Source organism: Phocoena sinus, chromosome 21 (assembly GCF_008692025.1).
Source record: "Phocoena sinus isolate mPhoSin1 chromosome 21, mPhoSin1.pri, whole genome shotgun sequence".
NCBI lineage: Eukaryota > Metazoa > Chordata > Mammalia > Artiodactyla > Phocoenidae > Phocoena > Phocoena sinus.
In genome coordinates this window covers 10,768,438-10,795,473 of record NC_045783.1, presented here as the reverse complement: position 1 = coordinate 10,795,473, position 27,036 = coordinate 10,768,438, and the positions used below count along the sequence as shown (strand labels likewise).

General features: G+C 52.4%; 1 protein-coding gene across 9 annotated transcripts in view; it reads left to right on the top strand.

Annotated features, from left to right (window-relative positions):
- The window catches only part of ARHGEF10 (Rho guanine nucleotide exchange factor 10), an 89,661-nt gene that overhangs the window by 1,334 nt on the left and 61,291 nt on the right, over positions 1–27,036 (top strand). For 3 of the 9 annotated variants that reach the window (XM_032618147.1, XM_032618152.1, XM_032618151.1), the window contains exons 2-7: positions 13,970–14,069; positions 14,273–14,382; positions 20,224–20,412; positions 21,027–21,305; positions 22,836–22,899; positions 25,563–25,639. In XM_032618147.1, the coding sequence (XP_032474038.1) occupies positions 14,316–14,382; positions 20,224–20,412; positions 21,027–21,305; positions 22,836–22,899; positions 25,563–25,639 (676 nt within the window). In that variant the 5' untranslated portion in view covers positions 13,970–14,069; positions 14,273–14,315. Of the gene's footprint in view, positions 1–13,680; positions 13,859–13,969; positions 14,070–14,272; positions 14,383–16,782; positions 17,581–20,223; positions 20,413–21,026; positions 21,306–22,835; positions 22,900–25,562; positions 25,640–27,036 lie in introns of those variants that run through there. The other 6 variants (XM_032618146.1, XM_032618150.1, XM_032618149.1 and 3 more) reach the window with 6 other exon arrangements.

Here is a 27,036-nt window from a genome sequence, read left to right as displayed (position 1 = left end):
GGGATGAGGTAAAACCCAAAGTTATTCAATATAGCTTTTTATCTTTTAAAAATCGAACTTGACTTTCTCGTTTTACCAAATTTGTCATCTTGATATTTTGACGTGCCGTGTTTTCTCAGCAGTTTTTCTGGTGGGGTTAGAAGAACTTCTTGACTCTTTGGGAATTCTTGGAGATCGAGGGGTTCTGGTGGCATTTGGACCCTGGGCTGAGTTCTGGAACTGCTCACCCCACCCTGGGGAGTCAGGTCCCCACAGAATTTGTTTACTCACTTTGGAAATTGCTGGACCGCAAGTGTGTGGAAATGTGTTTTAAAATAAGGACGTTCTGCATAAGTTAGAGCAAAATAAAAATGCTGTGAGTTTGGCTGTATTACTCTGGAATATCAATAATACAGACCCCTGTTGAAAACTACAATGTTCTTATTGCACAAGGCATAATAGAAAAGCTGCAACGAAAAATTCACATCTTGGGATATTCAGAGCATATTCATGTATACTTCATACATTATTCATAGTTTGCACAGGTAGAAACATACGTGGAGTGAAACAAGATAGAAGGGGAACATAGATGTTAAACATTTATGGGGTAGGATTACTGCTCTCTCGGTTAAGCCTTCTGGAAGTGTAATTTGAGAAAATGAGGTGGGAAGTTCTGGGAGCTTTGCGGTACAGAGGGGTGTGCGGGTCTGCGGGTGGGGGGCAGGGCCAGCTCTGGGGTGATGGCTGTGAGCAGTGAGGCACAGGAGAGCTGGCAAAGGACCCTCTTATCTGCCACCAGCCCCTACCCACCATACCCCCCCCCCCGTTGTCTCTCCTTCCCAACTCAAGCTCTTCAAAGATCCAGACATCAAAGTTTGTTTTTGCTGCTGCTTTGTTTTTGCATGCACAGTTTCAAAACTTTGATTATAAAAATGAGCAGTCATGGCACTGGTGTTATTCTTTCATTTCCTGTTCTTCTTTATATCATGAAAGTAATGCGTACCTGCTAGTAGAAGGTGCTTTCTCTGGGTTGTTGATGTTTTATGGTTTCATTAAAGAGTGTTCAAAAGATTTTTTTTAAGTTTTTATTTTTTTTTTTAGGTTTAAAGTGTTTTTCTTCCATGAGCTACGTTCTGATACTAGAAATTACTTTTTGAAGTAAAATGCAGCGCCAAAAGCTTCTCCAGCCTTGCAGTGCCCTTGGGAAAGGGAGCTGTGAAGAAAGGTCATGGGTGGGTGAGGGTGATGCTTTGCGCTCCCACACAGATGGCTGAGCTAGCCTTCCACTGGGAGTGCTGGTGACCTGGTGGCCTGTCTGAGACTCCAAGGGCTTGGCTCAGTGAGTCCCCTGTGACCCTGACCTGGGCATTTAGGAAGAAAACAAAAGGAATAGGTGAGGATGCCCGAATACTCTGTACACTGATAGCTACACGTAGCAGAGGACCTTTCACACGCGAGGTGTGTCAGGGTCCTGAGGGCAGGGCTTTGCTTCCTGGGCTGAGGTTTCGCTCTTTTTCTTGGGCTGGAGGCCAGCAGGCTGTGGGGAACCCGAGCCTCATGTGTGGACATCATTTTTTTTTTTTTTTAAGAAAGCACTGTGGACATTCAGACTCCGAAGTCAAACAGATACGAACTTTGAACTTGAGTCATTTCTCAGTGGTGTGGAGAATGGGAGCTGACAGTACTGGAAAACCTGAGGAGTCTTATTTTGATAAACGTGTTCTGTGCACACCTAGTGTTTTATTCTGTTATTCGCCTTATTTCCCTGAAGGGAAGATGGGGGGTGGGGGTGACTTTAGCTGGTTTCTGACTTGACGGGACGGAGAACATCGAGCAGAAGGGGTAGCGTCTATGCTGAGGCCATGCTCAGCGCCCATCTCCACTGGGGTTGGAAGGCCTTAGACCCCCGGAAGGATGTAGGGGAGTCGCTTGGCTGCTCTGCCTTCGGGCCAGGCTCTGCCTTGCTTCAGCAGCGGCTTGCGAGGGCTGCTCGAAAGTGTAGGCATCTGCCTAGTGGTGGGGATGGGAGGCGGTGTAGGCCACTGTAGATACTACCCAGGAGTTCCAGATTTAACCGTGATCCCATTTTGGGAGCCAGAGCCTGCTTCTGGGTAAGGAGTGCTGAGCTCTGAGGGCAGGAATCCGGCATGTTTCTTGCCTCCCCGTGTGGGCAGGTCTGAGCCTGGCCGGGTGGCGGTGCCTGCTCCGGGCTGGGGCTCGTCGCGGGGCTGGCCGCCCGCTCTCTCCCAAGGACGTGGACTTGGCCCCTGGCCCCGGCCGGCGGCCCTCTTGCTGCAAAAGTGATAAGACGTTGACTGATGCTTTGTTCTCAAGCACTTGACTCCGCAGGTCGCTGGGAAGCGGCCACGTGGGCAGCACCGATTCACGTCCATCAGAGAAGCTTGGGTTGGACGTCACCTGCGTGGCCAGGGACTCAGCCAGCGGGGCCCTTCTCCCAGAGCAGTGCCGGACGTGGGCCTCTGTCTCAGAGTTCTTGTCCCGGCTGGCGTGCCCTAGATCGCTTTTCAGTTGGAACTAAAATCAGACTCAGGCTGTTGGGGTCCAGGGTCTGCGGAGGACAGAGTCCCGTCTCAGGCCCAGAGCTGGGGTCTAGAGGGAGCCCACTGGGCCTGCTGCCGGCCTCTGTTCTGCAAGAGCGTTTAGACACCTGCTGCTCCTGGTGATTTAAGAGGAAGGAATGAAAGGTGCAGCATTTGCCAGACGACAGAAGTATTTGGGAAACGAATCCCAGGTAGTTGCAGGGGCGAGAGATTGTTTGCAGGGTGTGCGGCCGCTGCAGCCAGTCTGGGCCGACAGGAGGGCATCGGGACCCTGCCTCACCTCCTGCTCGCCCCGGAAGAGCCGCCGCCTTCTCCACCTTCGTGGGAGGAGGGTGAGGACCCCGGGGAAGGTGAGGAGGGTTCACACCAGGGTGCTGTGCCCACGGCTCATTCCCTGCCGGCGCCTGGGTGTGCTCCGTGGCCCCGTTCCCTGGGCGCGCCTGCCGTCTGTCCGGAGCTTCCAGCAGGGAATCTGATGTTAGGCCATCGCCTTAGGCCTCCGTCTCTCCCCTGATGAAATACATTCAATGTCATTTTGTTTTCATGCGTTTTAAAAATCAAGTTCTTGTACTTAAACTTTTTTAAAAAAGAACAACCTTTTTACAGATGGGAAGAGGTGCAGATGGTCACATGATGCAGCAAATCTGGAAGGGATTTATTAATTTGATGGATATTTAGTGAGCACCTACTGGGTGCTGACTACCAAGTGCCCTCAGTCCCAAGACTAGGCAGTGAGCAGAAGGCCCAGGTCCTTTTCTCATAGGGCTTGTGTCCTGTGCCCGGGAGACACTGTAGACAGGAAAAGTAGATAGTACTTTAGATGATGATAGAAATAAAGCAGGAGACAGGCCTGGGGGTGCTGGGGGGAGGGGCCTGCTACTCACAAAGATGGTAGGTAAGGCCTCACCGGGAAGGTGATGTTCGAGTGAGGACCTGATGGAGAGTGACAGCTGCGCTCATGTCCACCCAAGAGCATTGCGGGCGGAAGGAGCAGCCTGTGCAAGGGCCCTGCGGCAGGAGTGTGTTGTGAGCAGCAGGAAGGCTGGTGGCCGCAGTGCTGAGTGATGGAGGCTGAGGCAGGGCTCCACCTTGGGGAGGAAACAGTGACAGAAAGGGGTGCGAACGCCGACTGTGCTTTCATGGGGCCTGCTGGGTGCAGCCTTGAGAAGGTTACAGAGGAGCAGGAATGGGGGAAGGGAGGCCAGTTACGAGGCTTTTACAGAAACTCAGGCAAGAGACGGATGGTGGCCATGGAGGGAGGGAGAGACGGCTCACCTCATTGGGGATGTGCTCTGAAGGTGGAGCTGACAGCATTTGCTGGTGGATTAGATGGTGGGGGGAGAGAGAGAGAGAGAGAGAGGGAGGGAGGGAGAGGAAGGAGAGAGGGGTCGTGGACAGATATCTTTGTGATATCCTGTTTTTATTTCCTTTGAATAAATACCCAGAGATGGGATTGCTGGGTCATATGGTAGCTCTATTTTCTATATTTTTGAGGAACCTCCATACTGTTCTCCATAGCGGCTGCACCAATTTACATTCCCACCAACAGTGCACGAGGGTTCCCTTTTCTCCACACCCTCATCAACACTTGTTATTTCTTGTCTGTCTGTTGATGGCCATTCTAACAGGTGTGAGCTGATATCTTATTGTGGTTTTGATTTGCATTTCCCTGATGATTAGTGATGTTGAGCATCTTTTCATTTGAATTTCTTCTTTGGAAAAATGTCTATTCAGTTCTTCTGCCCGTGTTTTTAGAAATCAGATCGGTGGTTTTTCGGCTATTGTGTTGTATGAGTGCTTTATGTATTTTGGACATTAACCCCGTATTAGATAGATAATTTGCAGATACTTCCTCCCATTCTGTAGGTCGTCTTTTCACTTTGTTGATGGTTTCCTTTGCTGTGCAGAAAGTTTTTAGTTTGATGTGGTCTCGCTTGTTTATTTTTGCTTTTGTTACCTTTGCTTTTGGTGTCAAATCCAAAACCTCATCACTAAGACTGATGTCAAGGACTTTATCACCTGTGTTTTCTTTTAGGAGATGTATGGTTTCAGGCCGTACATTCAAGTCTTTAATCCAGTTTGAGTTAATTTTTGTGTATGGTGTAAGGTAATGACCTAGTTTCATTCTTTTGCATATAGCTGTCCAGTTTTCCCTGCACTAATCATCGAAAAGAGATCGTCCTTTCCTCTTTGACTGTTCTTGCCTCCTTTCTTGCAGATTAATTGAACATATACACATGGGTTTATTTCTGGGCTCTCAGTTCTTTTCCATTGATCTGTGTCTATTTTTTTGCCAATACCATTCTGTTTTGATTACAGTAGCTTTGCAGTGCAGTTTCAAGTCAAGAAATGTGATGCCTCCAGCTTTGTCCTTCTTTCTCTTGGCTATTTGTGTGTTTCCATACAAATTTAAGGATTGTTTGTTCTATTTTTGTGAAAAAAAACCATGGGAATTTTGATAGAGATTACATTGAATCTGTATATTGCTTTGAGCAGTGTATAGACATTTTAATGATAGTAATTCATCCAGTCCGTGAGCACAGAATATCTTTCTATTTATGTGTATCTTCTTCAGTTTCTTTTACCAGTATCTTATAGTTTTCAGTGTCTAGGTCTTTCGCCTCCTTGGTTAAATTTTTTCCTAGATTTTTTCTTTTTGATGCAATTGCAAATGTGATTGTTTTCTTAATTTCTCTTTCTGACAGTTCATTATTAGCATATAGAAATGAGACAGATTTTTGTATATTGATTTTGTATCTTGCAACTTTACTGAACTTGTTTATTCTAACAATTTTTTTGGTGGAATCTTTAGGGTTTTCTATATATAATGTCGTCAGCAAATAGTGACAGTTTTACTTTTTCCTTTTGATTTGGATGCCTTTTATTTCTTTTTCTTGCCTAATTGCTCTATCTAGGACTTCCAATACTATTTTGAATAAAAGTGGTGAGAGTGGGCATCCTAGTCTTGTTCCTGATCTTAGAGAAAAAGTTGTCTGCTTTCCATTCTTTTTTTTTTTTTTTTTTTTTTTTTTTTTTGCGGTACGCGGACCTCTCACTGCTGTGGCCTCTCCCGTTGCGGAGCACAGGCTCCGGACGCGCAGGCTCAACAGCCATGGCCCACGGGCCCAGCCGCTCTGCGGCATGTGGGATCCTCCCGGACCAGGGCACGAACCCGTGTCCCCTGCATCGGCAGGCGGACTCCCAACCACTGCGCCACCAGGGAAGCCCTGCTTTCCATTCTTGAGTATGATGTTAGATGTGGGTTTGTCCTAAATGGCCTTTATTATGTTGAGGTACATTCCCTCTGTACCCACTTTGTTGAGAACTTTTGTTTTGAATGGGTGTTGAGTTTTGTCAGATGCTTTTTCTGCATCTATTGAAATGATAATATGATTTTTATCCTTTTTAAATTTATTTTTTATTTTATATATTTTTAGAATTTATTTTATTTTTGGCTACGTTGGGTCTTCGTTGCTGTACTTGGGCTTTCTCTGGTTGCGGTGAGTGGGGGCTACTCTTTGTTGTGGTGCACGGGCTTCTCATTGCGGTGGCCTCTCCTGTTGCAGAGCATGGACTCTAGGCACGTGGGCTTCAGTAGTTGTGGTTCGGGGGCTCTAGAGCGTGGGCTCAGTAGTTGTGGTGCATGGGCTTCATTGCCCCATGGCATGTGGGATCCTCCCGGACCAGGGCTCAAACCCGTGTTGCCTGTATTGGCAGGCAGGTTCTTAACCATTGTGCCACCAGGGAAGCCCCTGTCCTTCATTATTTTTTAAAATATGGTGTATCACATTGGTGGATCTGCAGATGTTCAACCATCCTTGCATTCCTGGAATAAATCCTTTTCACTTAGTGTTGAATTTGGTTTGCCAGTATTTTGTTGAGGATTCTTGAATCTGCGTTTATCAGGGATATTGGCTTATAACTTTCTTGTGACATCTTCATGTTCTGCAACTTTAGTGAATTTTATGAGATATGTACAGAACATTCCATCCAAAAGCAGCAGAATGGACATTTTTGTCAAGCACACATGGAACATTCTCCAGGATAGATCACGTTAGCTGACAAAACAAGTCTTGATACATTTAAGAAGACTGAAATCATATCAAGCATCTTTTCTGACCACGATGGTGTGAAACTGCTAATCAACCACCAGAAGAAAGTGGGAAGATTCACAGAAGGTGCCCATCCCTGTGGCTTGGCTGCCATAGTTGCACTTTCTCTGCCGTCTCCTTTGCCTCTCCCTCCTCATTCCCATCATCATCGTGGTCATGAGCCTAGCCTCTTGCCCTACAGCCTCCTGGGGGATGGCCTCCAGCCACCTGGCCCTCCTCCCCGATGCCCTGTCCACCTGATGCCAGTGTGACCTTTTTTTTTTTTTTGTGATAGATACACGGGCCTCTCACTGTCGTGGCCTCTCCCGTTGTGTGCAGAGCACAGGCTCCAGACGCGCAGGCTCAGCGGCCATGGCTCACGGGCCCAGCCGCTCTGCGGCATGTGGGATCTTCCCGGACTGGGGCACAAACCCGTGTCCCCTGCATCGGCAGGCGGACTCTCAACCACTGCGCCTCCAGGGAAGCCCCAGTGTGACCTTTTTAAAAAAGCAAGTCTGGCCACATCAGTCCCTGATCAAACACCTTCCGTGGTGCCTTCCGAGCTGAGGCCGAGGCTCTGCCCTGGACAGGCCCCACCTCAGGCCACAGCCTCCTCTGCCTGCCCTCACCTCCTGCTACTCTCCCCCGAGTCTTCCTCAGGAAAGCTCTCTCCACTCCCCACACTGAGGCTGCACTCCGGCTCTGTCCTCCTTCCTCCCGTCCTGGGGAGTCTCAGCCCCCCCTGCAGCAGGGCAGATGTGACTGCAGACGCTGCCTGGACACAGCCCTCCTTCCCACCCCACAGTGGTCCACAGTGTGGCCCAAGCCAGTGCTGGGTGTGTGCACAGTGCCAGCATCCCAGGGGACGGCGACTGTAGGGTGGGACCAGGTGGAGCCAGGCCGCCCCACACCTGGGCTGAGCTGCTGCCCCTGGACGCGTGATGAAAGGCTCCAGGGAGCTTTGCGAGGACAGTGGCTTCGTCTGCATCCGACTGCTGTAATTACACATTCGCACAGCACACTTCCTTCTCTGTGGAAGAATTTCATTGTGTTTCCTGTAAGTAACGGGAACTCCTGCTGGAATATGAGCCCCTGGGCCAGGGCCCTCACAGTCCGTCACCCTTGACCTTGACCCACGTGCCCCTGCAAGGAAGGCAGGGGGATGGATGTCAGCCCCAGGGTTTTCCCAGGTTCCTTCCATTCCTGAGGCTGGATGTCCTTGTCTGTAAGGATTGTTTTTGAAAGTTGGGATTCACATCATGCAAGAAATTGCTGCGCGTGTGGGTCACAGGAGGAGGGGTGGGGCGTTGCCTGCCGTCTCGCCTCCTCGCCGCCCTCCTCCCCTGATCCCTTGGGGTGATTTGGTGCCTGTTTGCTCTGCGTCCTTGGTCAAGTCCTGAACTGCCACCGGCTGGGGTGCTCTGTGCCTGTCCTTGGAGGGGCATGTGTGGCGGGGGAGGTGGCAGGGAGGCCTGGGCGGACAGAGGACAGGCTGCAGCCCAAGAATTAATCAGAGGAAGAGATGCCCACCAGCCGACTGAGAGGGCACAGAATGTCACACACGGAGATGGTGATGACCCCCTTGCAAGAGTAACTTTGTCGTGTTTTGTTTTATGAATATAATACCCCCTTTGATGAAAACATTTCTCAAGGACACTGCCAATTAAAGACAGAACTAACTTCGTCCTTGGTAAGTTTTGAAATGAAGCAACTATGCTTTTTGTCTAGGTGGTTTTGAGGTTCTGAGAGAAGGCTCTCAGGCTGGATTGTGTGGCCATGGACAACCGTGTTGGGGGCCTTGGATGCGGGCAGGCTTCAGGAGTCCGCGGGGCGTGAAGCGTTTGTGCTGTGAGTCTCTGGGTGCCTTGGTCCTCGGGGGGCAGCGGGGCAGCTGTCTTTCTGATGCTTGAGTCTGGCTCGGGGCACATGCATCCCGGCTGATGTGGACCTGCGACTGGGGGCAGGGCCTGCTGGATTCTGGAGGGACCTGGCACAGAACAGCAGCAGTGCAGGCCAGTCCAGTCCAGGTCAGTCCAGTCCAGGCCAGGTCAGTCCGGTCCAGGCCAATCCGGTCCAGGCCAGGTCAGTCCGGTCCAGGCCAGTCCGGTCCAGGCCAGGTCAGTCCGGTCCAGGCCAGTCTGGTCCAGGCCAGGTCAGTCCGGTCCAGGCCAGTCCGGTCCAGGCCAGGTCAGTCCGGTCCAGGCCAGTCCAGGCCAGTCCGGTCCAGGCCAGGTCAGTCCGGTCCAGGCCAGTCTGGTCCAGGCCAGGTCAGTCCGGTCCAGGCCAGTCCAGGCCAGTCCGGTCCGGGCCAGGCCAGTCCAGTCCAGGCCAGTCCAGTCCGGTCTGGGCCAGGCCTGGCCTGTGGTCCAGGTGTTTAAGGGATGGAAGAGTGAGGGGCAGAGAAGGTAAGGGAAAGTGGGGACAGGAGCATCACCCCGCCCCGCCCCCCTCCCCCTTGTCTACCCCTGCCCCCCACAAGTGTTCTTCTGAAAGCAGACCCCGTGTCAGGCACAGTTCTGGGTTTTGTTCCTTATTAGGAGGCCCTAATAAATAATTAAATGCATGTTTTCACCCCATAAAAGTGCAGGTTATGGCCTGGGCATCAGCCAAGCTTCCACGTGCTCATTCTTTTGGGCCCGTGTGTCACGGCCTGTGGTGTTTGCAGGGACAGTGTCTGGGCAGGCTCCAGGGCTGTATCCCCGTCCCGAGCCACGTGGACTCCCCAGGGGGTGGGCACACAGAGAGAGACAGAGAGAGAGACACACACAGAGAGACAGAGAGAGAGAGACACAGAGAGACACACACACAGAGACACACACACAGAGATACAGAGACAGAGACAGAGAGACACACAGAGATACAGAGAGACAGAGACACACAGAGATACAGAAACAGACTTAGAGAGATACAGAGAGACAGAGAGAGATAGAAACACAGAGATACAGAGAGAGACACAGAGAGACACACACAGAGACACAGAGATACACACAGAGAGACACACAGATACAGAGAGAGACACAGAGAGACACACACAGAGATACAGAGAGAGACAGAAACACAGAGATACAGAGAGAGACACAGAGAGACACACACAGAGACACAGAGATACAGAGAGACACACACAGAGATACAGAGAGAGACACACACAGAGACACACATACAGAGATATAGAAAGAGACACAGAGAGACAGAGAGAGGACACGGAGAGACAGACACAGAGAGACAGAGAGAGGACATGGAGAGACAGAGACACACACACAGAGATACAGAGAGAAAGGCACACACAGAGAGACAGAGACACACACACACACCACACACACACGCAGAGGTGCCCGGGAGCTGTTCGCAGGGTGAGTTCGGGTCAGGAGTATGCGGGAGGGGGTTGGTTCATAAAGATTTGCAGGCAGGGCAGCAGGGCCGAGGCAGCACGGGTGTGGGTGGCAGAGCGTGCGCTGCCTGGGGCGGGGGGCGGGCACGATTCCCAGCCTCCGTCCAGGTGAGCACCCCTCCAGGAGTCCTGAGGGGTTGATCCCCTGGACAGGGGACCATTTGGAAAAGATGGTGAGCAGGTGAACACCTGTGGGTTGGATGCTGTGTAATAGCCATCGCCACACGGAATAAATCACTTCTATTCGCTTTTTTCCTTTCTGAGGGGAGGGGAGGAGGCCCCATGGAAGTGGCCTCAGTCTGACGTGAGCAGAGAAACACGGGACCCAGGACACACCCCCAGCGAGGCACCATGCTCTGCACTCCTGTGCCCTTTGCGGTCCACATTCGATGAGCACAAAATAGACGTCCCTGACGGCTAAGTTCTGTGCTCGGCTTAGGGAGAAGCTGTGCTTTTCTTTCTTTCCCCTCCCTCTCTCCCCACTCCCTTCCTTCCTTCTTGTTTCTGTGAGCATTATGTCTACTTAAAAATCTATGAAAATGTTCAGTGAAAAGGGTTGGTGTGTTTGGTTTGCCCTGGAGTTTGTTTGGTTAAACTTAGATGGAGCCTTTCCAACACGACTCATACCGTAAGGTCCTGTGAGCTTTTAGTTTTTCCTTCCTGGATCTCCATGTGGAGACAGAACCTTCCTGACATGAGGTCGCTGGGAAGCTCGTGGTTTTAGGCAACGGCGGACCCAGCGCCAGCGGCCGTGAGCCATGAGGATTCGTGCGTCCCCCGCATCCCCGGGCTCTGTCCCTGGGCTCTGTCCCTGGGCTTGAGGTGCACTGGCTCCCGCTGGGCTCTGAGTGGACATCCAGCCCTCGTACGGAACGCGGGGTGCCCCGACCTACCGCGGCGCAGTCTCTGGTGCGTGGACTCGACGGGTCCCAGCTGGGTGGGTCGGGGGCAGGCTCAGCCTGTAGTCTGTCCGCCAACTTTTTGTGACTGGACAGCACGGAGGCCGGGGTGGGAGTTGGGGAACCAACCCCAGTGCCGTCTGCTCCCAGGCCCGTGGCCGCCAGCAGAGATGTCCCTGTCACCTCGGTTCACAGCGAGGAGACCGAGCTCGTCCAGCCGGAGGGTTGGAGCCGAGCAGGGTCTCCCCGGACTGGCTACCGAGTCCAGGCTCCCAGCCCCCTGCTTACTCGTCATGCTGCTTCTCAGCGGAAAGGACCTTGTGGAGAGCCCTCTGCCTTCCACACCCGCAGGACCCAGAGCCTCCCCTGCGCAGGGAATACCTGCTGGGAGGGGCGGCGGGTCCCGTCCCTCAGAGCGTCCACACGTCCACGGTGCTCTCCCTGCAGGTCTGCAGAGACGGCCAAGATGCTGGAAACCTCACTGGAGCAAAGACTCAGGCTATTTCCATGAAATTAAAAAAAATCAAGTGACTGGGGCACTTCTGCCGCCGCCCAGGCTCTGAGGCAGAGTCACAGCCGCGCTGCAGGGACCATCTCTGCGCCCGTCTCTCCGGGCTGCTGCTTCTACCGCGTGTGTCATCTTTTTGCTGGAAACCACAACCTGAGCGCACAATGAAATCTCTCATTAGGATGCTTAAATTGGAAAATGGCAGTGATAATCCCCACGGCCCTGCAGCCCAGCTTGGCCTTATTTCCTGCTGCTTCGTCTGCTGGGGAGGAGCCTTGTGAAAGCGAGACTTGTCCTCCGTCCCGAGGTCGGCTGTGGGCCGATCGGGCTTCATCCCGTCCCTAAAAACACCTGGAGGGCATCCGGGAGACGGCAGGTGCCCAGTTTCGGGGAGCAGGCTTCCTAGGGCTGCTGGGAGGTCCAGGGACTGATACTTCAGTGCTGGGTGATGCCTGCGTGGAGTGGAATTCAGATCACGGACACCCAGGCCCCCCAAATCCAGAGGCAGATCCTGTGTGTGTGTGTGTGTGTGTGAGCTTCCAGGAAGGCAGTTTCCCATGGATGCTGATTTGGGAAGAAAACAGTCCCTGAGTGGCGTGGTCTGACTGAAATTAATAGGCAGTCAGACACACAGACCAAGGCACCAGGGGCCTGGGTTCCGGTCCCAGCTCTGCCTCTGGAGACAAGAGCCGTGCTCTCTCAGCTTCTCACCCTCGGGTAGGACGACTAGGACGGCTGCGAGGTCCATCTTGGCATCCTGGGAGCGCTCTGAGGGTGAGCGGTGGCTGTTTAATAGGATCAGGCATCAGAGTAAGAAAAAGCACAGGCATAGTCATTCTTTGTTTTGTCCCACACGTTAGCAATGGGAAACGAGAAGTCAATTTGACTCTGTTTTGTGCATTTTCAGTAGAAACAAATAGCATTAATGAGATTCGTCCAGCATGGTTTAAGGTGAGTAAATGACGTGATTGAGAAACCCGAATCTGTAAGACACGGAAAGCCACGTGGCTGGCAGGTCCCGCATGGCTCTGCGTCCCGCTTGTTCTGGACAAGCCTGGGCAAAGTGCCAGCAGTGTCTGCGAGGGATGGTGCTGGGGTCACACAGAGGGGTGCATGGGGCGTGCTCTGCTCTGATGCCCAGCTCCCTGGCAACTTGGGCCCTGTTCTCACCGACCCGGCAGGTCCTCGGACTGCTGTGCATTTGGCTGGTTCGTGCTGGGGGAGTGAGGCAGAGCCTCCGTCCTCAGTCAGTGGTGTGGATGTAAAGTAACGTGGGAGCCCTCATCGCTCCGGGAGCCCCGACCAGTTCCTTCTTCCTCGCTTCCTCCCAGGACAGGGATCGCACTGTCTTCCTTCTGCGGACCCATGTCTGTCCTGCCCAGTAGCGCCTGTGGGGTCCTGGCACCGGGTCCAGGGCCGCCCAGCGGCCCCACCTGCTTCCTTCTTGGGCGTCACCTAAGGCTCAGCACTGCGGACGTGGTCCGTGTGTCTGTGTCATGTCACTGCTGACCTGGCGCCACATGAAGCCGATGTGAATCCAACGGGATGTTAAAAACACACTCGGGTATTTTGATTTACTTCTTGGGAGAGGACATGGCAGCGGACATCGCCCCGGTTCTGTGTGCTTCTGAGGCCCCGAATCCTCCTGTCCTCCCTCCTGTTCCTTCCCTGCAGCCCCCTGGGCCTCCGTGTGTGTGTGTGTGTGTGTGTGCGCGCACGTGTGTGAGCACGTGTGTGAGCACGTGTGTGCACACACCTCAGTCACGTGGCCGTGCACGTGCGCATGCGTGTCCCCTTGTTGTGACTTCACAGACCAGGATGTGGCAGGTGTTGGTTGAGGGTTTGTTGACTGAAACGGAAGCAGTCGTTTTACGTTCGCTCTCAGGAGCCGGCATGTCTCCCCGTGGAGAAAGGTTTGGTCGTCTGCTTACTGTTCCAGGTTCTCCGGGACTTGAGTTCCCTGACCCTTGTGGTCTGAACGTGTCTGTCGTTAATGGTTTGGAAACCGCACTGCAGTTCCTCTCCGAGAGGGTGAACTGCCTCGGTTGGCGTCACTGAATGTCGTGTGTCGTCCGTGGGGCTAGGGTGTCACTGAGGGGCTTCCCTGGGCCTCATCTGGGACCCTGAGAACCGGGAAGGTGCTTCTGCAAAGTGCGGCTTCCCGAGTGAGGTTTGCTTTCCTGCGACCGTTCTGGAAGAATCCAGGCAGGTGTTGGTGGTGTCAACACCCATAACCAGAGACCTTGGTTCACAGGACGCTGAGGGGTGCGGGACCAGCCTTCTCCCGGCCTGGCGGTTCACGCTCATTCTTAGACCAGCGTGCGAGGAAACAGGAAGAGCAGAAAAGAGAAAGGAAACAAAGCAGGATGCAGGCATCCGGCCCAGACCCAAGGGTTTACTGACCCGCTGGCTCGAAAGGGCCTGAGGAAACGGTCAGCCTCCTCCTTCATCCTCAGAAACTAATCCTTCACTCAGAACTGTTAAAGATTTAGTTGAAGGAGGAAGAAAAACCATTGGACTTGTGTGTCTATTTCTCCCCTTAGAACATGTGTGAAATTAAGCAGAGAATCAAGGCGTCCTGGGCCGGGAGGGGTCCGGCCATTGAACCCAGCTGCAAAAATCAACGCCTGGCTGCAATTCAAGGTGACGTCAAGACACCGTCAATCTCCATTTGGCTTTGCCCTGAGTGTTATTTCGAGGCAGTTTGCGGTCCTCACGTCCTTAGATCTTTCGCTGCAGCTATGGATGGAATCTGCGTTTTCCTTCTCTCAGGCTGTCGGCGGGGTGCCCAGAGGCGTCCGGGGCCACCCTCTCCCTGGCCCTGACAGCGTGTTTCATCCCCGCAGGTCCCAGATCCTCCGAGCCCAGGAGCGAGGTGGACGCGGCAGCATGGACCAGCCGGGCCCGCCGGCTCCCGTCCGGGAAGGTAACAGGTTGCAGGCCGGTGGCGGGGCAGGTGAATTGGGGCTGTTTCCCAGGCTCCATGCTCCGGGCATCACTAACCCGTGGCCTCTGGGGTGGGGCCTGGGCTAGGAGCTCCTGGGAGGGAGGAGGGTCTACCCAGGCCCTAGGGGGCGGAGGCCTGGGGATCCTGGCCGAGCCCCTCCACCCATCCCTGCGGTGCCCACACCAGTGTCTAGGGTCTCCTGTGTTTACTTTCACCCGACCCATCAGAACCCCCTGGAGGTGGTAAGGGGGGGTGACGGCCCATTTCAGAGACGAGATTTAGGCCGAACCCTGCGGCCACTGGCTACCTGCCAGCGGAGCTTAAGGCAGCCTCCTTGTCGGCTCCCTCCAGGTCTGCCAGGGGTTCTGGGGCCTGTTTCTGGGCCGCAGTTTGATCTGAGTGTGAGTGGCTGGCCTTTGGGGTCTTTCAGGCTAGACCCGACTTTGACTGTTTGAACTGAAAGCGAGACAGACCAACACCGCTCACCACTTTTCATCCCCGTCAAGGAGGTGATGCCCAGACGATGCCGGGCAGCGTGGCCTCTCAGGGACAGGCCTGGGGTCCCCACGGCCCCCTGTGCGCTGGGCTGTCTCCTGGTGCTGGCCGCACGCTCCCGAGTGTGGCCCGGGCAGTGGGCTCCCTCCTACCCCCCGACTGCCCTCCCGCCCCTTCCTTCCTGGCCTTTCACTGAAACCAGCCATCGCTGTCTTCTGTGCCGTTTCGCTGTTTCCATGGGGCACCAGCACCCTCGGCACCCATGCAGGATAGGGAGCTGCTGGGCTCCGAGGTGTTCAGGGGGCGTCGGCTATTGGGGGCATCAGAATACAAAAGGCAGGCCCAGAAGCACCTGCACCTGGTTTTTAGGACTGTGGGTGACGTGCGCGCTGCTCAAACCTGGTGGCAGGTGCGTTGTCCTTCCAGGACACAGGGTCTGCTTTCCGCAGAGGAGGCCACGCCTGCCTGCCCTGCTCTCGACAAACGCCCAGTGTCCGCCGGTGCCCACCCCCCAGGGGCTCGGCCTCCCAGTCACGCCCCGAGTTCTGCAAAAACGCCCGTCCACCTTCACCCCCAGAGGCACCTCTGCGCTTGGTCCCGGGAGGAGAGGACCTGGCCCAGCAGCACCACGTCCTGGTGGGCGGGCCTGCAAGCCTGGGACAGGCCTCGGCCCAGGGTGCGTGGCCAGACGCCCGGGCACCACGAGGTGGCAGCCAGGCCTGTGCGGGGACTCAGCTGGCAGGAGGCCACGTCCGAGGTCCAGCCGCAGGGATGAGATGCTTAGGCCTGTCTGCTGAGAGGGCAGCTTACATGTTCTGCTGGCGGGAAAAGCAGAGAAGAGAGAAGACGGTACCTGTGTGGGGTGTAGGCTGATTGCCGTGATTATTTCACAGAGCACAGGTGGATCAAATCATCCAGTCCTGCGCCATAAATACAGTTTTTATTTGTCACTCATGCCTGAATAAAGACGGAAGAGGACAGGTGCAGAGAGCGAAGGGTCCCTCGGGGGGCTGGAGGGGCGCTGAGGGCCGAGCAGAGTTCACCACCCTTTCCCACGAGCGCCCTCCGTCCTCTCCCCGCAGTGGGCCGCTTGCCCCCCCACCCCTTGCTACTCTAGCACCAGGTGCTCCTGGGCCCTGCTCGCCTGCTGTCTTCACGGTCGCGAGCGAGTCACCGGCAAAGCCCGTCGCTCCCGGGGCGTAGCCAGTCCTGCCAGGCTGTTCACGGGTGATTCCCCCGACCCTGTCCCCAGGCAGGGCCCCTCTTAGCTGGGAGGTGACTCGCAGCTGGGAGAAGGTGGGACCTTCTACGTGGACCACCTTCTACATGGGCCGCCTGGGAGGTTTCCTCTGGGGAGCCTGGGGAGGTCCCGCCGACGTGGGGTGTTGAGGATGCCGGGAGAGGACCAGCTCCATCTCCCCGGGCTGATGGCTGTTTCCTGGTTGACAGCCCAGGGCTAAGACCACAATTTAAACATGTTAGTACCATGCCTTAAACATGATTAATCTCTGATACAAGATTTTCTGGGTAGTTAGCACTTGTGATGATTAGCAATGGGGATAACAGCCTGGCCTCGTTTTTGATGATTCAGTGATGCCTTAGGTATAATTTCCCCCATTGTGAAAATGAAACTGTCCTCTTAAAAATTCCCTTGAGGGACTTCTCCGGTGGCGCAGTAGATAAGAATCCACCTGCCAATGCAGGGAACATGAGTTCGAGCCCTGGTCCAGGAAAATCCCCCATGCCGTGGAACAACTAAGCCCGTGCGCCACAACTACTGAGCCTGCGCTCTAGAGCCCGTGAGCCACAACTACTGAGCCCGCGTGCCGCAGCTACTGAAGCCCGCATGCCTAGAGCCTGTGCTCCGCAACAAGAGAAGCCACCGCGTGGAGAAGCCCGAGCACCGCAGCAAAGAGTAGCCCCCGCTCGCCGCAACTGGAGCAAGTCCGTGCGCAGCAACAAAGGCCCAACGCAGCCAAAAATAAATAAAATTAAATCTTAAAAAAAATAATTCCCTTGAACATGACAGAGGGGCTGGAAATCACTGAGGTCCGTTCTCCTCAGCACCACTGGGACACTTGTGTTTTCATCTGTTCTGTCTTTCCCCTCGTATTTCTTCTCTGCATGATTGCAGCCATTGAATTTACATTTTTAAGATTGTTGAGTATACATTTTTATGTCGTACTTGAAACTTTACAAGTATTTTCCGTGTCACCACATAGCTTTCACAGCTGTCATTCTCAGTGGCTGCATAGTATCCCGTGCACAGTGTCATAACGTGTTCAGGTGAGGTAACGCTATCCATGTCCATCGTTACCTGTCATCAGGCACCGGTGCCTTTTCCAGAAGCTTCCTTGGCGACAAGTCAAATCGTCCGGGTAAAGTGGGATTTGGGAGGAGGTGGGGTGTGGCGGAGAAGCCCGCGGCTTCGAGGGTTTTGCACACAGCTGCTCGGGTTTGAGCGTGGTCCCTGAGGTGCGCGAGCGGATGACCGGGGGTATGTGTGCATCTCTCCAGGCCTCGGTTTCCTTCTCCTTTGGGATAACAGCTGGAGCAGCCCCGCCCTCAGGAGGTAACATCCATAAAGCTCTTAGAGGCGGGGCCCCTGGAGGCTCTCAGAGAGTCAAGCTAGAAGATGCTCCGGGATGTAAACACTGTATTCCAAGATGGTCCAGGATGTCTCAGGATGTAGAACTCAACACTTAGATGATGGTAAAGTCACTACCAGCTAAAGCTTTTCTATAATTAATAGCAAAACAAAAGAAAAGTGAGTCATGGTGGGGAAAGGAAGTCAGCAATGTCACCATGTTCCTGCTGCTTCGGGACAGTCCTCACCAGGTGCCCGGTGACAGTGACGAGCTCGGGCAGAAGTGAAGGACAGCGGGTGGCGTGCCAGCGGGTGACAGGGGGCGGCATTGTTCCGCCACCCTGCAGCCCTGGGACCTGGTCCCCGCTGTGACACGCAGAGCCTAGAGGCAGCAGAGGACGGGCTGTGAATAGCCCCTTGTTGGTGGGGCTGTGTGAGGCCTGCTGCTTCTTAAAGCTCTCCTTCATAACAGTGAGAGGAATTAAGAAACAAACAGCCTTCATTTGAAATAAAGAGAAGCATGTCTCGGGTTAAGCTTGCATATTATAATCAGCTATGGTCTTACAAGCCCCAGGAATGACATGCCTAGCTCCGATCTCTGAATTTACAAATGCTCTTTTATTTTTTTCCCTTAATGTGATAATTTGTGGCACATCTTTAAAAGGTGTTAATGGGTTTTCAGCTGTCCTGGAGGGTTGTCTGCTCACAGAGGAGGGATGACCCCTGCGGCCAGCGCTCTCCCACTGGGAATGCCAGGGACCCCAGCCAGCCCATCCTGATTACCAGGGTTCCTGGTCAGTTGTGTGGACTGTGGCCTTTGGTCCTAACTTCTGCCAGGAGTTGCGGGCTGCCGGGCTGGGCTGGGACTGATGGATTCCCTCCCCCACCCCACCCCGCTTTCCCTGCAGCTGCCGCCTCTTTCTTTCCTTTTTTTTTTGCTAAATCATTAGGTACTCAGTTTATTCACTGAAGTAAACCGGCGAACACATATTAGAGCAAAAAATCTCTGAAACAGCGCTTCCCTGGTGGCGCAGTGGTTGAGAGTCCGCCTGCCGATGCAGGGGACACGGGTTCGTGCCCCGGTCCGGGAAGATCCCACATGCCGCGGAGCGGCTGGGCCCGTGAGCCATGGCCGCTGAGCCTGCGTGTCCGGAGCCTGTGCTCCGCAACGGGAGAGGCCACAACAGTGAGAGGCCCGCGTACCTCAAAAAAAAAAAAAAAAAAAAAAATAAATAAATAAATCTCTGAAACAGAAAAATAAAATTTTCCAGAACGTTTTCTAAATACAGTTGTCATCATTTCCTTAAATTCACGTTTGCCAAATACATGTGACAGGGAAATAATACCAATTAAATACCCTGACAAAAGTGATGGGGAAAAAGTAGCTTATGTCTTGACTTAGTAACAACAAATCATGCCGGGCAGTGTTGAGATTCTTGAGAGCATGGACTCCGAGCTACATGCTGGGGTTTTCTCTTGTCAAACTTCTTGTTTGAGATTATATCGTACAACTGCCAGACTTTGAGAATTAGATAAAATATACCTACAAGTGAATTTATGAAAATTGTTAGAAAAAAGCTTTACAGTATCTCACACTAAATAGGCTCTAAAATATCTGCGAGGGGACAGAACAAAACATGAGCAGTGGGACCTGAGACATAGGCTCTCCCGTGACCACCTTCACCCATTTCTTTTTAGAACAAAATATTTATAAGTGTAATTTATTTAGTATTTATATACATAATGTACAGAAAACTCAGATAGACACAGAGGATTTTAATGCCATTTCACGTTTTAATTCCAGCATATGCATTTTTTTTTCCTGGAAAAGATTTTTAAAGAAAGTCACCCCCTAGTGATTTGAGATTATGGCAGGAACAATGTTCTGATCCTTTAAATTCAACTGACTTTTTTTTTTTTTTCTTGTAAAAGTCTGCATGAGGGATCTTATTGTTTGTTATGTAAAAACCCTTATATCAGCAAATCCTTGCATCCCCTCTCACTTTCCCCCAAAGAAAGCAGTGTTGGAAAGAATTGTCATGACCAGGGTGACACAGGTAGCTCACAGCTGTGGATTTTAACTGTGAGGACAGTACGCAGCCCGCTGGGATGAACAGAAGGGATGAAATCATTATACTGGTCACGTAGGAACTGCTCCTTGCCTGGTGGTTTATTTAATGTTATTCCAAGTTGATTTTTACGAATGGGGTTCTCAGTCCAGGTGTAAAGTGTGGGAAGTGCTTTTTCTCTTCCTTTCTGTCTCTCCTTTTTTCTTTCCAGACTGTGAGTTGTGGGTCCTTTTGAGAGGAAAGCCAGATCGCTGCCCCAAAGCCTGATGGCACGAACTCTCCCCAGTAGAAAGGCAGTGGGTCAGGGCTTCCCTGGTGGCGCAGCGGTTGAGAGTCAGCCTGCCGATGCAGGGGACGCGGGTTCGTGCCCCGGTCTGGGAAGATCCCACATGCCGCGGAGCGGCTGGGCCCGAGAGCCATGGCCGCTGAGCCTGCGCGTCCGGAGCTTGTGCTCCGCAACGGGAGAGGCCGCAACAGTGAGAGGCCTGCGTACCGCAAAAAAAAAAAAAAAAAAAAAAAATAGGCAGTGGGCCAGCCCGGCGGGGGATGCGGGGAGGGCGTGTCCTGGTGCCGCCAGCACCTCTAGGTGACCATCTGGGTGCTCATCGCTGGCTGACTTTGGCTGCGGTGTGTTTAGGAGCGTGGAAGCCGTTTTCCCGGTAACGCTGACACTGTGGTTTACGTTACCTTAAACTTCAGAGAATGAAGTCAAGTACGACACTAACAACAATGAGGAAGAGGAGGGGGAACAGCTGGATCTCTACGGCGTAGATGAAGCTCCAGAAGCAGACAGACGGGCTCCGGGTGCCCCCGAGGCCAGGGACACGGGAGCAGACAGCCCCGCCTCCAACACCACCATCCCCGCCACCAACACCGCGGCCGGATCAGGTGCGTCCTTGGGCCGCCCAGGAACCAGCCGGCCCACCTGTGGGTTGGAACGTCCTGGGAAAGGTGGGGTCCGGGAGCCCGAGATGTGTGATGTTTCTGTGATACGATGTGAACTGAAATGACTTAACTCAAGTTTGGCCGAGATTCTCTTATTTGTTTTCTATTTTCCGTGATTTTCAGTCTTGTCTACCTACTTTTCTATTTATATTTTGGAGGAAACAGGTATTGTTATTTTCTAATAAAAATGGCCTCACCAGTTTGTCACTGTGTTGCATTAAACATTTTTTCAAAATAATGCCATTTGAGATGAAATGTAGAAGTTTAATTTATATTTTAAAATTTGGGGGTGGAGTTGGTGACTTTTATTCACTCACCGATGGTCTGGTTGGGACCGTCACCACGTCTCCACGTGGTTAGTGACCCCCCACTTCTGGCAGCTTGTCACCCATTCGCCTCATTGGAGGAGCCTCCCTGGGCTCAGCCAGGCTGCGTGCCCCGCCCCCAAGGTCGCGCTGACCCCACAGATGCCCCAAAGGACAGTGCTTCCAGACCTGGGGTGTGTCGGCCGTGCCCTTGACGGCCAGGTGTCTGCCACGGTCTCCTCTCACCCTCAGGACATGAAAATGGCACGGGAGCGGACACAGACGCCGTGGCGGAACCACTGAGACCCGGGGTCCCGACGAGAGTCAACCCCTACTCCGTCATCGACATCACACCCCTCCATGAGGACCAGCCGCCGCCTCCGGACCCGGAGGCCGAGGGGGAGGGCGGGGGCCTGCATGTGCCCAGCGGGTACTCGGTACCTGTGCCCTGCGGCTACGCCGTGCCCTCCGGCCTGCCCCTGCTGCTGCCTGCCTACTCCAGCCCTGCCCTCACCCCCGCGGGCCCCGCAGGTAGCGCTGCCACACCTGTGCCTCACCTCGCGGGGCGGCGGGGCTTGGGGGGAGGGCAGAAGGTGCTCTCCATCTCTCAGGGCAGACTGCACACCTGGGGCGTGTGTGTGCATGTGCATGCGTGTGTAGCAGGCACACTGAGGACCCGGGAGAGGGGCAGGAGTCGGGAGAATCAGGAGGTTCCTCAGGAGGCTGGGCAGGTGCAGGGAGCCTGTCCCCGTACCTGTGATATTGGCTGTCGGGGGCCGGGGTGCTGAGGGGGCCCAGCTCCGTGACTGGGGTTTTGGTTCAGTGAGTCACGGCTTTCACCTCCACTTAGCGGGAAGAAGCAGGCGTGTAGCTCCGAGGACGTGGTTTAAGCAGCCGCCTCAAGTCGTCTTCGCAGATGCCCCTTGGCTGCACTGCTCCAGCCTCAGCTGTTTCTGCAGGGCTTCAGTTTTTAGGTTTAAAGGGAGAGTGTGTGTCTCCCCGAAAGTCACACGTTGAAACCTAACCCCCAAGGTGACGGTGTCAGGAGTGATGAGGTCATGAGGATGGACCCCCACGCATAGGTTCAGGGCCCTGATAAAGGACCCCAGAGAGCCCCCAGCCCTTCCTCCAAGTGAGGACACAGAGAGAAGATGGTCTGTGAACCAGGAAGGGACCTCAGCAGACACTGCACCTGCCAGCGCCTTGACCTTGCACGTCCAGCCTCCAGGCTGTTGTCCATAAGCCGCGCAGACTGCAGTGCTTTGTGGGAGCAGCCAGGGCCCGAGTGTGCAGCTCACCGTTGTCCCGGCCGAAGCCCGTGGGTGGTTGCCACTCCCTCCTTGCCTCCCACCCCCCCGCACGTCCAGGTCAGGAGGGCAGCTGAAGACACAAACCCTCCCTCCTCTGGAGAAGTGCAGTTGGTTCTGTTCAGAATGAGCCCAGTAAAGGCATCTCGGCTGAGTTTTCCCTTCTCTCACCTGCTCCGCTTCCGTGTTCTGTGCTGGGACGCACCGTGAGGACTGTCCTAGGTGTGGACGTCCTGATGGGCAGGAGTAGCCCCGAGGACATTGGCGTCACAGAAGCATGATCAGGACATATTTGTGTGAAATTTCAGTAAGAGGGTTCTTTCCTTCCCAGTCAAGACAGTTGAGGAAAACAGGGAGTTTGGTTGTCAGATATCACCAACTTCAGTACTTCTTCCTTGAGAATCTTTTGAGCTTGTCATGTAGACACATTTTCAAGTAAATCACAATTGCAAATTCCCATGAAAACTTAAGAAACAGGAGGTAATTATGGTGTTTCTCTAGCTCGGTTTCTTTGGGCACCGTTTTATTTCAGGTCGTTTCATAAGACCTTTGGGTGTCACTCTTCATCGTAATCCTATTTTGAATACGTTTGATCTAAAAACTGAAAATCTTTATCAGTTGATCATCTTCACAATAAGGTAAACCTCTCGTTGATAAGAAAGGAAAATATGAAACCATTTTGAGGATAAAAAGCAACTTCCTCAACATTTCTTTCAGGCATAAAACAATGTGAACTTTTTCTCTTTCCTGGCAGAGACACAGGAAGGAGCAGAAGACAGCCAGTTGAATTCCTTGAGTCCTGAGGATCCAACAAACAGGTATCTTTACTAATTTTCCACGGATGTTCTGAGTCCCTGACCTTCTCCTGAAATGTCGTGTGCAGTGATTCCGAGGCTCTTACTGCCCAGGCCCCTCCCCCGCCCCGTGGTCTTTCTGTCCTCCGTACCCTCTGCCCTCTAGCCCAGGGACCCCAGATCGGGTCTTCGTAAACACCAGGACTCTTTAAGACGTTAACATTATGCTTTGCAGAAAAAGAGAAAACTGCGGGTCCACAGCCACAGAGAGCTGGATGACGCACCACTCCCGTCTCCCTGCCAGAGACGTTCAGAGTACTTAACCTTGTAAAGGTTCTCAGAATCCCGAGGGGGAGAAAGGATCTTTAACTTTGTCTAACCCAGCTTTCATCTAAAATTCTTGAAACTGACTTGATTATAAGCCTTTCTTTCATGCCACTTGCCTTCACAAATGCTGTTGCATCTGCTCGAAATTCCCAGGAAAATCCCCTCCCCTAGGCAAACTCCTACTCACCCTTCAAAACCCAGCTTAAATGTTTCGTTTCATGAAACTGTCCTCCTCTGCGCTTCCAGAGCTCTGTGCACACACCTCCATTCTAATTGATGGCTTTGTGCTCTCACTGTTATTTCTGTGTCCCTTTCTGCTACTAGATTGAATTCTTCAAAGACAAAGACCAGGTTTTACCAAGTCTTAGAGCACCTACCACCTAGCATGGGAACATGCTTGGTGCATGGTAGGTGTGTTTTTTTGTTTGTTTTTAAACGGCTCTATCGAGTTATAATTCCCATACCATAGTACATTTCACTTATTTAAAGTGGACCATTCTGGTTTTTGGTATATTGCATTATTCGTTTTAAAATTGTGACAAAAATATATACCATAAAATTTGCCATTTTAACCATTTTAAAGTTTAAAACCTGGTGGCATTAAATACATTTACATTGTTGTGCAACCACTATCTACGTTTGAAACTTTTTCATTGTCTCGAACAGAAACCCTACCCACGATCCCCCCTCTTCCCAGCTCCTGTAACCTTTATTCTGCATTCCGTCTCTATGAATTTGCCTACTCTAGGTAACTCATATAATTGGAATTGTACAGTGTTTGTCCTTGTGTCTGGTTCATTTCACTCAGCATCATGTTTTCCAGGTTCATCCGTATTGCAGTGTATGTTGGAATTTCCTTCCTGTTTAAGGCTCAGTAATATTTCATTGTGTGTATATACCACATTTTGTTTATCTACCCATCTACTGATGGACACTTGGTCATTTCCACCTTTTGGCTACTGTAAATAACGCTGCTGTGAACGTTGGCATACAGGTATCTGTTCAGGTCCCTGCTCTCAGTTCCTTTGGGCACATACCTAGGAGTGGAATTGCTGGATCACACAGTAATCCTATGTTTAATTTTCTGAGGAACAGCCAAACTTTTTTCCGTCACAGCTGCACCATTTTACATTCCCACCAGCTGTGTGAGGGCTCCAATTTTTCCAAGCTTACTAAACGTATTTCCTGCTTTTTAAAATCATCGCCATCCTGGTGAGTGTGAAGTGGTACCTCGTGGTGGTTTTGATTTGTGTTTCCTTGATGGCTAATGATGTTGAGCATCTTTTCACGTGCTTATTGGCCATTTGCGTGTCTTCTTTGGAGAAATGTTATTCAAGTCCTTTTGCCCATTTTTGAATTGGGTTTGTTGTTGTTGGGTTGTAGGTTTTTTTTTTTTTTTTTTATGCGGTACGCGGGCCTCTCACTGTTGTGGCCTCTCCCGTTGCGGAGCACAGGCTCCGGACGCGCAGGCCCAGCGGCCATGGCTCATGGGCCCAGCCGCTCCGCGGCATGTGGGATCTTCCCTGACTGGGGCACGAACCCGAGTCCCCTGCATCGGCAGGCAGACTCTCAACCACTGCGCCACCAGTAAAGCCCCGGTTGTAGGTATTTTTTTATATAGTCTCAATATTAAACCCCTTTCAGATAAGTGATTCATGAATTTTCTCCCTTTCTGTGGGTTGTCTTTTCATTCTCTTGGTAGTGTCCTTTGAGGCACAAAAGTTTTTAATTTTGTCGAAGCCCAGTTTATCTATTTTTTCATATTATTTCCTGTGTTTTTGGTGTCCTGTCCAATAAATCATTGGCAAGACCAATGTCCTGAAGCTTTTTCATCCTTTACTTCTGAGAGTTTTATAATTGTAGCTCTTAAGCCTGGTGGGGGTGTGTTCTGTAGAGGTCTGGTGGGTCCAGTTGGTCGGTAGTGCTGTTTACATCCTCTTTTTCCTTACTGATCTCCTGCCTGGTTTTTCTATCCAATATTGAAAGTGCTGTACTGAAGTCTGCCCTGTTGCTGGAGCTGAGAGGCCCAAGTCTCACTTGGGTGTGTCCGTACAGCCCAGCATCGTTTGGGGCACATAGTGGACCCTCTGTAAGATCTGAGAAACAGGAGGACGAGTCAGGCCTCTTGGGACAGGGACTGCATTTCTTCATGTCTTGTTGCACTGGATGCTGTGCTAGACATGTGGTGTGTGTGTGGTAGGCATTCAGATGCACTTATTTATACATGGTTGTGGAGGAAATCTTGAACCTGGTGTGTCCTGTAACGCTACCTGGGAAAGTGCCCAATCTGCACGCACAGTGGCTTTTCAATCACTGGAGGGATTCTCAACATCCTGATGTTCTGGTGTGTTTTCTTTAAGTGAAGGTCCAGTCCATAAGGAGGACAGCGCCCTCGCCCGGTGGGTTGCAGATCCGGCCAATACAGCCTGGATGGAAAGTGAGTACCACGGCCGCCGGGAGCCTGGAGGGCCACCCCTGAGCCCCCTGGGGACAGTGTGTATTTGTCAGCCTCAGCCAATTATTCTCCTGTCCTGTGTCCATTCACCTGAAGTACTGACCAGAGCTGACTGTGTAGATGCTTCCCCAGGGCCCCATGAAGCTGTCACTTTTGTCTCCCATCAGATCATCTCTGCTGTCTGCATCCCAGCATCTCCCTCTTCCTGATTGATTCTTTCTAGTACAGGTCTTGGTTTTTGTCATAAAAGTCAGAGATTTGGGGACTGAGGCATTAACAAGGCATTGTGTCTTGTGATCCCCGATGAGATGACTTCTCATGGTGCCATTTTAAAGAGGGAGTGGTGGATGCTTAAGCCAGGCCACTGACCAGATGGTGCAGCAGACCTTCTGTTCCATGTGTGGTGTAGAAAGCAGAGCTAATTTTGTCTTTTATTATTTTTTTTAAAGTGAGACTTTTCTAATTATCCCTTTTACTATCCACTGGCTCACTAATTTCTGTGTAATCATCTTATATGATTGACTTACAAGGTAGAACCATCTTAATCTCCTAATTGTTAAATTCTCCCCTGGAATGTTTCATTCTGGTTTTAATTATGACATTGCCAAAACAGACAACTCAGCATAAGTAGATGCTTCTACTAGGGGGCTATTACCTCTGGATCATTCCAGGATTAAGTTGTCACCTCACTATCCTCAAGCAATTTTATTTCCCAAGTAAAATCTGACGTTCTCCCATGACTCGTTTTTGTTTTTTTTTTTGGCGGTACGCGGGCCTCTCACTGTTGCGGCCTCTCCCGTTGCGGAGCACAGGCTCCGGACGCGCAGGCTCAGCGGCCGTGGCTCACGGGCCCAGCCGCTCCGCGGCACATGGGATCTTCCGGGACCGGGGCACGAACCCGCGTCCCCTGCATCGGCAGGCAGACTCTCAACCACTGCGCCACCAAGGAAGCCCCATGACTCGTTTTTATTAGCAGAACAGCTGTATTTGAAAGTAAGGTCTGTGCATCAGCAGCCCCCACACTGTCTAACGGGGGTGCAAATACCGTGGTCACAGTCGAGAAACATTATTCCGGGACAGCAAGCCTCTCTGACGTGGGAGCTTGAGCGCAGCACGAGAAGAAGCTGGGTCCTGGGAATGTGGGGAGGGGACGGTGGCCGCACGTCAGAGGAGGGCGAGGCTGTATTTATGTCATTTTGGCTTGCGTTGGTTAGTAATCAGTCACCTTCGTGGGTTCCAGGATGGAGGACCCTATAGTTTGGTTGGCTTCCCTGTAGAGCATGGAGCTCTTAATATGTACATGAACTTCAAACCCCATTGCTCTCCTGTAGGACCACTGACACGCACACGGAGTATCTGCCCGTGGAGGATCCCTCCTT